The sequence below is a fragment of the Triturus cristatus genome, chromosome 12, assembly GCF_964204655.1.
Source record: "Triturus cristatus chromosome 12, aTriCri1.1, whole genome shotgun sequence".
Classification (NCBI taxonomy): domain Eukaryota; kingdom Metazoa; phylum Chordata; class Amphibia; order Caudata; family Salamandridae; genus Triturus; species Triturus cristatus.
This window is the reverse complement of record NC_140595.1, coordinates 11,456,461-11,468,656: the sequence shown is the minus strand read 5'-3', so window position 1 is coordinate 11,468,656 and position 12,196 is coordinate 11,456,461. Positions and strand designations below refer to the sequence as shown.

General features: G+C 46.8%; 1 protein-coding gene across 1 annotated transcript in view; it reads right to left on the bottom strand.

The window, feature by feature from the left end:
• Window positions 1–1,721: 1,721 nt before the first annotated feature.
• LOC146772175 (uncharacterized) overlaps window positions 1,722–12,196 on the bottom strand; it is a 283,315-nt gene continuing 272,840 nt past the window's right edge. The window contains exon 5 of the mRNA XM_085638024.1: window positions 1,722–5,819. Within this exon, the coding sequence (XP_085494150.1) occupies window positions 4,975–5,819 (845 nt within the window). The 3' untranslated portion in view covers window positions 1,722–4,974. The remainder of the gene's footprint in view (window positions 5,820–12,196) is intronic.

Below are 12,196 nucleotides of genomic sequence, written 5' to 3'. Positions count from 1 at the left end.
GAAGGGAGCTCAAGGCCAGGCCAAGGACCTCGGCCGCCCTTCTCACCACCACAGCATAGGACGCTCCCTCCTCCATAGCCACAGTAGGGGGAGAAAGCAAACCAGTGTCTGGAGAGGTGTCCAGACCACTGGCATTACCCAGGTCCTCTCGCCAGTCCGGTTCTTCCAGCTGGTCAGTTAAAGGGTTCAGTGACCCCTCCCAGTCCTTATCATCATCCTCTGATCTATAAGGAACACCAGGGATGAACAGGGGAACAAAAGTACCCTCCAGCATCGGTTCCGACATCAGCCGACGTTGGTCCAGCTCCATGTCAAACTCGGGGTGGGGATGGCGTCGGCTGGGGGCACAGCCGGCGCCAGGGGGGGTCGGCATAGGGATCGGCGGCGGCGAAGGTCGAATGAGATCGACCGGCGTCGACCCGGATCCAGGCATTGATCTGCGGGGGCCCTCCGTTTTCGGAGCCGCCAGCATTGAAGGCTCAGGACCCCCGACCAGCTCCATGGGGCACGAAGGTGCGCTGGTGAAGTCAGGCTGCCCAAAGACAAGGTGTAAGACGTCATAAAACTGTCTGAGTTGGGCAGGGGACGCTCCAGCTCCCGGAAAGGGTGGGAGGCGCGGAGTCGTCCCTGAAGCAGGCACCGGAGAGGGAGCCTTCGAGCAAACATGGTCCGAGTCCTGCGTCGCGTCAGCCGCCCGACCGGAAGAAGGGGAAGAGCACTTGTGCTTCTTCGCCTTCTTCTTGTGATTTGACTTACCTGAGGACCTCAACGACTTGGAGTGCAACGAGGAGTGGGGGCTCTGCAAACGGCCTCATGACCTTCCTCTCGAACGAAACCGGGAGCAACCCGGAGTCGACTGCCGGGCTTCCAACAACTTTCGGGACCGCTCCCACAAAGTCTTCGGGTGCATGACCCGGCAATCAGAGCACGACTTTGAGTCGTGGTCGCACTCCAAGCACCACAAGCACATGAGGTGGGAATCCGTCATAGACATCATCTTGTGACAGGAACTGCAGAGCTTGAAGCCGGTCCAACGATGGGACATCCCTCGGACACTAGAAGACCAAGATTAAAAAAAGACGTCGACAAAAGTCACAAAAGTAGCCAAAAAACAGCTAAGAAGTAACTCTCTCCTGATCTGTGCTAGGCTGGCACGGAAAAAGAAAGAACTGACGTCAGCACACAGGGGCGGCGTCTAAGTAGGCACCTCAACGTCATCCCGGCGACCACGATTCCAACGTCAGACGCGTGTGCCCACCAATGTCACCTACCAACGCGCAGGGGTAATGCTGAAGAAAAAATCTTCGGATCCAGACTGACACCTGGGGGAAATTCTAAGGTAAGGAATCTACAACTAACATTCTCTATCAGATAGAACATGACGTGACATGACTTGATGAAACATGCCAACACAGACCGTGAGAAAGTGCTGGCTGCTTCGCTCTAAACCATTCACACAAAGAGACTGACACACGCAGTCACCAGTACCACAACCAATCGTGGTGCAGCTTCACACTCACCTAGGACAGTCTTAAACAGGACGCTTTCACGTCACACTTATCCTTGAGGTGCAGGAAGATCCTTTAACTCTTTAGAGCTCAGACTGACACACGCTAGAGTGATCTGTATCAATGAAACAGCAGCAGCATGTCCTTGAGTACATTCATGAAAATAATTTTTGGGAGAAATGGTCCACATTAACAAATAACACTTAATGATTCTATAAAGCAGATGCTTTATGACAGTTTTTTCAAGGTAGTAAAATAAGCACAAATGTATTAAACTGACTCCCCACCAGCCCCCCAGTTTAGCACATCTCCAATGTAGGCGGCTGCGAGAGATGACTGAAGGAGAGCTGTGAGCTGGACATAGTCGGAGTGTTTAGAAAGCAGAGGAGAGAACAGAGGATGGTAGGGATCTCCATGTGATCAGCCAAACTTACTCATGGATTACACGCTCACCAATGAGACAATCTTTAATAGGACGTATTTAGTGCAGAATGAAGCTTGAACGCTTGAGTTCTAGTTCCTTGTTCAACAAGAAATCGACAGAGACCCTCCTGGTTTCCAATCCATGCAGAAGGTGAGGGGTGGTGCTTAATTTCAGGCAACAAGGTCATTCATGCAGAAGAACAACATGGTAGACAAGGCCCTTCTCTGCCCTGTCATTGAGGTGCTTGTGCGGTCTCTTATCAAAGACACCATATCTTCCAAGCCACCGTCTAAGAGAGGAGGTTAGACACTGTAGCAATGGAATTAGCCCTGAGGTCTGTTAAAATTAGACTGAAGCCATAAACTATACCATACCTAAACCTAAAAGCTCAGACAAACAAGTTAGAAAATAAATACCTAACCCTAAAAATAGAGAAGGTTCGCAGCTAACCCCAGAAATGAATCCTTTAAAAGTTAAGATCTGGCAGCAAAATCAGACTTGCCCACAAAAAGAAACAGTACTTGGGTCTAACTCCGGAAAGAAACAAGAATCAGGCATAAATTGTGTAATAGCTTTCAAACTTAACCGCTGAAACAAAGACTTCAACCTACCCCCTAAATATAAGCAAGAATTGCTCTTGAAAGTACCAAAACTTCTCTCTGACAGAAACAAGATGATTTTCTAACTACTAAAATAAAGAGTAATAATCTTACCATAACCCCCTGAGATCAACACGAGCCACATCAACTTCTTGCAACATTAGAATATTAAGCCCCTACTACAAACATAAACTAGACATAACCCTTCCTCGAATCATAGTTAAAATGCTAAAACCATGGAAGAAAGTGGCACTAAAATCGATCCCTACATAACCGGGATGTGACCCCCTGAAAGGATTAGGCAAGACCACTTGAAATAAACAACACCAAAGACTAGGCCATGAAATACATCACGCCAACATGCTGCCCCTTACACGACATACAGACAAGAGTTTATATGACACACGAACAAGACTCTACCCTAAAATAAACAATACCTTTGACTAGACCATGAAATACACCACGCCAACATGCGGCCCCTTACATGACATACAGACAAGAGTTGATTTGACACACGAACAAGACTTTACCCTAAAATAAACAATACTGAGGGCCAGGCTCTGAAATAAACCACCCTTATACGCTGACACTTACACGACACACAAACAAGACTTCACTTAAAACTAAATAATGCCAAGGATTAGGCCCTGAAGCAAACCACCCTTACACGCTGCCGCTTACATGGTATAAAGACAAGACTTTGGACTAAAATATACAGTATTAAGAGCAGACCCTGAAATAAACCACCCTTATACGCTGACACTTACACGACACACGAACAAGACTTTACCCTAAAATAAACAATTCTAAGGAACAAGCCCTGGAATAATCCATGCTAACACGACAAGCAAACAAGATGTTACTCTAAAATAGGGAAAACTAAGGACTAGACCCTAAAATAAACAATGCTAAGGTGTTCCCCTCATACAACTCACAAATTCACTTTACCCTGAAATATACAATCCTCAGACCAAGTCCCAAAATTAAAAACACCTGAAAGGAGTCTAATAAGATGAACCTAAAGAGACACAAGAATCAAATGCAACAAAGACAAAAGTTAGGGCCTCCACGACATGTATAACTTTCCGGTGGGTTGGCAGTTTTTCGCCGAAACCACTCTTCCGGCTCCTTTGAGGGAGCCACTTTGAATACAATAAGAGTGACTCCCAGAACCCATTCTGAGGCAGTAAACAGACCTGGCAGCCCCTCTATCTTCCAAAGTGAGGAAAAACAAATGAGCCTAGCCGGCTGACCCCTGGAGGCAACAGCCATAACCCCCTCAAGGAAAGAAGGTTGATACTAGAATCACAGCTAACTCTACACACACCAGACGTCTGAAATAAAGAAGACACACACAACATGTCTGAAAAACAGAAATCAGACGCATCTAAGGAAAGGCGGCCTTTGCCTTGAAATACCTGAAGTAATAGAAATGCAGACACAAACCCTGGCCGGCCCTAGCCTCCAAGTCTAACAGGGCGTACGGGATCTTTCATAGGTTGGCGGTAACAGAGCATCGGCACCTCGCATCCCCCTGCCGCATTCAGAGACAAGGGGACAGTGAGATGTCCCCCAGATGCGCCTCAGCCAGGACAGTCACTGAATCTCATGCCGGTGACCCAGACATAGCAGCCGCAGCCTGAACACCATCTCTTGCCGCTGCGGTCCTACACCAAGCCTTCCGAAGGTGCTTTCACTCTTCTGAACTGCCATGAAATGTTAAACAGCAACATTGTAGACTTGTCTCCCAGAACCCCCGCTTTGGAAGTTTGTTTCTGAAAAACAAAGATAATTCCGAGCTATCCACCTTCACATGGCGGTCCGTCAAACATTGAATTTTCACTGAAAGTGTTTTTGCCATGACAGCCGCACGGACTTGAAGGAAAGCTTCAATGCCCCAGCAGCGTGATGACCGCCTTAATCGTGAAATCAACATGAATCTGAAGTAACACCAGCATGACACAAAGTTGAGCCCAGAATGAAAAGCCCATGTGTAACTGCTATGACAAACAAGAAATGTATATCACACCTAAAGTATACGTAACTTAAGAGCAACAATTAGGCTCAACTACTAAATGAAAGAAGAAACAGACTGAACAAGGCAGGTTTGTAATTCAACAATGCAACACTTGGACACTGACTTTAACAGGAGTAAGGCTCCGACTACACTAACCCCAGAAAAAACACTCAGGCATAACTCTGGGCACATCAGGGAATCAAACTGAATTCTGAGAGACATACGGTTCAATATAACCCCTACAAGCCAATGGAGTAAAGTAGACCCAGCGCTGGTGCTGAGAGGCACACCCTGGGACACACACCCTGAGACATACACCTTGAGACACACACCCTGACACACACACCTTGAGACACACACCCTGAGACACACACCCTGAGATACACACCCTGAGACACACAGGCCGTAGAGACCGCGTGTGACCCCTTACTTGAGCTTGGCGTTGGACTGCTTTACTTGGTGGATTATGATTTTCATTATCTTACTAAGCTTGGCCTTGGCCAACGGCTTCCTACAGTACCACGTCTGGTCCCAGAGGCAGTAGAGCGGTTTCGGCGACAGGTAGAAGGGAGCCGTATCAAACGCCATGTCTACCGGCCTCCTCCTGGCGTACTCCTGGTAATCGAGCACAGGGCAGTTTTCGGGGTCTTCGGGCTTTGAGTAGACACACGGTGCTGGCTCCTCAAGGTCCAGATCTCCAGTTTGGCTTCCCTTCCACTCCAAGCATTCGGATCCGTCCGGCATCTTTTTCAGGCTGATATGTCCCCAACCCAGGGCTGTGCCCTGAAGTTGCCGCCGGACCCCAAAGCCACGAATGTTGTTGACAAAGAGAAGGTTGAGGAGCCCCTCAGGGTGGAGGCGGCTCAGAAGGCCCTTCCTCCGGAGGGTCTCCACGTCTTTGTCCGTCAGCTTCTTCACAATGCTCCAGTCCCGCTCCCTCTCCTTCTGCAGAAGGTGTTGGTACTTGTGCCTCAAGGCCTCCTGGGACATGGAGAACTGAGCACTCCGCACGATGCTGTGCTCGTACCCCTGCTCGCGCAGGTAGCGCTCGATGCTGGTCTGGAAGAAGAGGAAGGAGTTGGCCGAGAACTCCAGGCCATTCATCTTGCGTATCTTGGAGTAGAAGGCGCTCAGGTACCTGTCGAGCTCTCGGGGGGGAAGGGCCTGCACGTCGCGCTGCTCCTCCGGGTACTTTAAAGACAGCCAATCACGGAACAGCTTTATATCAGCAAGGGTTCCAGCTTTCTTAGTTTCAGTCCTCTTGGGAGGCTCTGTAAGACAAAGAGGACGATTTAACATGTGGTCTGTGAGGTCCACTCCATGTCCTCTCAGACCAGGTGAGACTTCTGGTCGGAGGATGACTGAGGGAGACTGCGTACACTCAAACCTCTAAGGGAGTTGCTCTTTGCAATAAGTCATTTTTCAAACCCCTATCTGTGTGCCTTGAGTATCGATCCAATCATACTTTTCATTTCACTGTACCTTTTTCATTGTTTTCTTCTCGTTACAACTATTTTAGAATGATGTCTTGAAGCTACTCCTTTATGTAATTTCAGTAAATCTAGTAGGTGATCTGCTTGCATGACTGTGTCAGATTGCAGTGCTGTGAAGTCCTGCCCCAAGGAGTACCACAGGTAACTCAGACTGTACACACTTGAATTATTACCAGCATTACAAGTTACTTCTAGATCACCAAGCAAGCACAGAGACAAACAGCGTGGACCAGACGAGAGCACACAACATGAAGGGGCACCAGGGGCAGAGAGTATCGGTTCATTAAGCGGATGGAAGTCTAGTGCCTTGAAGCAGAGTTTCACGCACTGGGTGCAAGCCTCAAACTATTAGTTCTAGGAGCACAGCCTCTCTCACATGTAGCTGACCACACTTCCTGGAGCTTCTCTCAGTATCTCTCTTTAAGTTTGATTTCCTGGAATACAATGTTGCTCATAGGTGTGAGATATGAGTGGACCTTTCATTGGAGCACAGTTTTACGCACTAGGTGTGGGACTCTCTTTTCAGAGAACAGTCACAAACCTACTACCTACTCACGTGTGTTCTGCTGCACAATGCACTGGCTGAATTCTCATAGCTCCTTGCATGTCCATTCACATACTGACTGTAGGAGAGGTGGCTGTACAGACGCTGAGTGATCAAATGGGGCAGTGGAAGCACCCCCACTGACCGGTCTAACGGGGCAGTGGAAGCACCACAGGACAATGACTGGCTGTAGGGGAGGAGGTTTACATACACTGACCGATCTAACGGGGCAGTGGAAGCACCATAGGACAGTGTACTGTCCGTAGGGGAGGAGGTTTACCCCCACTAACCGGTCTAACAGGGCAGTGGAAGCACCACAGGACAGTGTACTGGCTGTAGGGGAGGAGGTTTACATACACTGACCGGTCTAACGGGGCAGTGGAAGCACCACAGGACAGTGTACTGGCTAAAGGAGAGGAGGTTTACATACACTGACCGGTCTAACGGGGCAGTGGAAGCATCACAGGACAGTGTACTGGCCGTAGGGGAGGAGGTTTACATACACTGACCGGTCTAACGGGGCAGTGGAAGCACCACAGGACAGTGTACTGGCCGTAGGGGAGGATGTTTACATACACTGACAGGTCCAACGGGGCAGTGGAAGCACCACAGGACAGTGTACTGGCCGTAGGGGAGGATGTTTACATACACTGACCGGTCTAACGGGGCAGTGGAAGCACCACGGGACAGTGTACTGGCCGTAGGGGAGGATGTTTACATACACTGACTGGTCTAACGGGGCAGTGGAAGCACCACGGGACAGTGTACTGGCCGTAGGGGAGGATGTTTACATACACTGACCGGTCTAACGGGGCAGTGGAAGCACCACAGGACAGTGTACTGGCCGTAGGGGAGGAGGTTTACATACACTGACCGGTCTAACGGGACAGTGGAAACACCACAGGACAGTGTACTGGCCATAGGGGAGGAGGTTTACATACACTGACCGGTCTAACGGGGCAGTGGAAACACCACAGAACAGTGTACTGGCCGTAGGGGAGGAGGTTTACATACACTGACCGGTCTAATGGGGCAGTGGAAACACCACAGGACAGTGTACTGGCCGTAGGGGAGGAGGTTTACATACACTGACCGGTCTAACGGGACAGTGGAAGCACCACAGGACAGTGTACTGGCCGTAGGGGAGGAGGTTTACATACACTGACCAGTCTAACGGGACAGTGGAAGCACCACAGGACAGTGTACTGGCCGTAGGGGAGGAGGTTTACATACACTGACCAGTCTAACGGGGCAGTAGAAGCACCACAGGACAGTGTACTCGTTTGTGCAGCAATTTGTCTCTGGAAACAAACGTGCTTTTTTTGACTGAAGACTTTATGACAAATTAGGCAGACTTAAATGGAAAGTCATGTTCCTATACTAAACACAACGTGTTTTGTTGTATGTTCACATCATTACCCTGCTGGGTGACGGGTTTTGTCATTCTGTGATGAATCAGAAAGAGAACGAGGGCCCCCACAGCCAAGGAAGAATGGGCCTCCCTGTAACTGTAGTTCTCCAGTATTGGTATCTTTCAAGGGTTCACATTCTTGACTCATTCCCATCACACAGGCCCTCACCGTGAAAGAGCCACATATGCAGTTTAGGGATGGGCGGCTTCTTTTAAGGACTAACCCTCTGTACAATCGAAAGATACATTCAGAATTTAATTTAAATGAACTTATGGTTTTAAAGACATTCTTTCAGATCCGAAGGATATAGCGTGAAGAACACGTCACACTCTTGACATACGAAGGTGGTTCAAATTTTATAGAACTATTGAGAAACAGATTAACTGTTGGTAGCCTATGGCACCCCCCGTAAAGGGCACTCGCTCTCAAAGCAGAGTTGGTTGCTGCTCGAGCGGACTCCATTGCCCATAATCCCGCACTCCCAGGAAGGAGGAGAGAACCTCGCCTACGCGCTTAAAAAGCGCAGGAGAACACCGCAGCGCGGGAAGCGCGTGGGCCGTGCCCGGGCGAGCCCGGGCCAAGGGCGGGCCCGTCCTTGCCCGTCAGAGCCCGGAGGAGACTGGACTGGGCCATATCTCTTACATTTGAAGACAGGCTGAGGTCATCTCGTAGGTGAGCACAGCCCATTCCCATATACTAACAATATTAATTGCGCTATTCCCCCTAGCACCATTGTTGTTTGCTGTTTCTGAAACCATGGGGAGGCGCACTAATGCACCGGTAATGAAATCTACCACTACATGTATTGAAAATATGTTGGAGAGGGCTGTTAGTATTGTGAGCAAGGAAAATGAGCTCACTGAGAGGCGTTTGTCTCTTGGCTTAGGGCACTCTGCACCACTCTCTGGACTTATCACCGAAACAACTGATTTGACTGTAAACAATCCTGATGTCCCCATTTTGGCCCGTGAAGAGGTTCATGATGTTATTACACTTGATTCATCTGTACTAAACTCTGAAATAAGCAACAGCGAGTGTGAAGAGAAAACAACTCACTCGCTCATGTTCCACACGCTCGACCTTAAACTCGTGGATTCACTCAACAACAAATCAATCATCTGTTGAAGCCCCACCGGTTGAATTGCTCTCTCACACGATTGGAACTCAAACTGATAACGACTTTTTATTTCCCTTTATTGATAACGACAATCAAAGTAGAGTAATTGACACTAGCTATCTAATTACCGTTATCACCGATCATATTAAGCCTGTTCTTGACAATTTTCTTTCCTCATTGCAAGATCGTATTCTTAATTCTCTGACTGTCCAACAAACACACTCTGTATTGCAGCCTGTGAATGTTGTGCCCCAAGTTGTTGCTAAGACACCCGATTCAATCAATGCTAGTAGGCAAATTATAAATATCCCTATTAATAGCATACCTACCTCTCATCAAAACATTAATGCGCCACATAATTCAACTCAGGGAATTAGTGATTGTGTGACTTGTAACAAGATTCGCACATGTTTTGATACGAGGGGTACTAGGGACGCAAATAGGCCTCTGGACCACATTACCGAAATTTATGACGGTAATTTGATAAATAACACGACATCCGCCACCAACGTACCCACGAACATATCCAATAATGATAGCTTGGCTAAGACCCAACAAGAAGCTGATATCAATTCAAGGTCCACAAACCACATTGAAGGTAACAATGAGGTGTTAAATTTGCCCCCTGAGGCGTGCCCATACGTCGTAATCCTAGCAGGTGTTCCTCCCTTAAGAAAAGATCAGACAGAGTCTTGGGAGCAACTACGCTGCAAGTGCGTTGATTGGCTCACCAAACATAGGAGATTTAGACCTTCACTGATTGAGAACATCATTATGGTACGACAAGTGGGTTGGCTGGGTACATCCCCCAAAGTCATCAAGGGGGATTGTATAATTATTAATTTTCGGAGACAATCGGTGGCAAAAACTATTTTAATACCACAGATGGAACAGAATGGCCATAATACCAGTATATGGGCCGAACCCCTAGGCTATTTTTATAAACCCACATTTGAGACACTGTCCTGTAACATGTACAATCATATCCCTACATTCAATAGATTCATTTCGCTGTCTGGTTTGGATTGTCAAGATTGACTGCCTACCCAGGTAACGAATGAAGTAAGAACTGACGTAATAATCTTAGCACCAATCCAAAGAAGCCCTCAGGCTTTAAAACCGGACACACCAACCACAAGGAAAGACGATCAGACACTTAAAATATTGAGTTGGAATGTAGCCGGTTTGGCATCTAAGCTAAATTTACCGGATTGGAAAGAGTTGATTAATCATCAGGACATTGTCATGTTCCAAGAGACTTGGGCAACTCAGGAGTTGTATATGGAGGGCTTTGAATGTTTTAATATCTTGTCCCCCATTCCTATATCAGGTAGACCTGCTGGCGGTCTCTCAATTTGGATAAATATTAAGGCAGGTGGCCGTTCTAGAATTTTGCCTACAAACAGTGATAAATTCCAAGTAATCCTTTATACTCGGGGGGATTCAATTTACCTGACTAATTTTTATAATGATGATTTTAAAACTGTGCCCAATATGAACTTTTCTTTGTTGTTTAATTTTATCTTAAAATTACAATTAGTTAATTGTGGTGCCCAAATTAAGGGTATATGTTTAGGTGGTGACTTTAATGTCAAAATCCCAAGGGATATTTATTCTGCCGTTCGACCCGTCACCCAAGTATCACTGAGCAAAAGAGGGGAACAATTAGTGAATCTTTTAAGTTCGCATAACTTTTTGAATGTTATGCAGATTGCAGCTGCTCCTCTTTCTGACGGTTGCATAATCCCAACTTATAGAAGCCGAGGCTCTACCTCCACCATTGATTATATTTTTGTAACCGCCTCCCTAGAAAGTCATGTATTAAGGGTTGAGGTAATCCCAACAATACAAGGTGATCATAACCCTATTAGTACCACTCTAAGTTTTTCACGCCGCCAAGTGTACGATTGTACGCCTGGTGCACGTGACTTGGCGGTATCCAATGATAAACTTAGAATTGTTTGGCGTAACATTGATAATAATGCTCTATTTGAAAAAATGATAAAATCTCATTCAAACCTGGTCAACACCTGTTTGACGTTTGGCCTATGTAACACAAAGGTAGTTGACGCCTTCTCAGGGTTATGCTCCGGCATTAAAAAAATATTGTCTAAATCGATTAGGGTGTTAAATCCCGATCCTGGTTGGTTTAACGCGGATTGTTCTGTGGCTAATAGAGCGCTAAGAAAGGCTCTTGCAAGCAAACCCAGAGTAACCTCTCTTGTATCATCACTCAGGGGAAGTTACAAAAAAGCTATTATACGTAGGAAGGAAGAGCTTATTAACGATCATTGGGCAAATCTTATGCAGGCAAATGTATTAAAAAACGGTAAGAACTTCTGGAAGGCTGTCAAAGATATGAAATCTGTGGGCAATACTTCCTCACCAATTGGCTGTAATATCTCGAGTGAATCTTGGGAGGTTCATTTCAGTAAGATTTACGCCGCCCCGATTTCTAACGAACCTGAAAAAGAATATATATACACTATCGGGATACAGATTGAACTATCTGAGGTTGAAGAAGCCATAATTCAAAGTCTGGGGGGCAAAGCCCCCGGACCAGATGGTCTCCCAATTGACCTCATCAAAAGTAAACCCGATTTTTGGGCACCACTTCTTACCAATGTTTTTCATAATCTTACTAACTCATCTATTCCTGATACATGGTCACTTAGTACTATAGTCCCAATTTTTAAGAAGGGGGATCGATCAAACCCGAGTTGCTATAGGCCAATTTCATTGATCGATAACACCTTAAAAATTTTGGGCAGGGTGATATTTAATAGGATCAACCTATGGGCCGAGGATAATAAGGTCTTGCATCCATCTCAGCTGGGTTTTAGGAGCAAGGTTGGCACAGTGGAACAGTGCCTAAACCTTCACCTGATTGTTAGCAAATACACCATAGCTAAGAAAACACCAATGTACCTGGCATTCATGGACCTCACGTCAGCCTTTGATTTTGTAAATAGATCACGGCTGTGGCAAACTCTTTTAAATCTTGGCCTAGACGACTCATTAGTCTCCTTCTTGGCATATCTGCACAGAGACCTAAAAGCCAGGGTGCGTATAGGTAGAAATG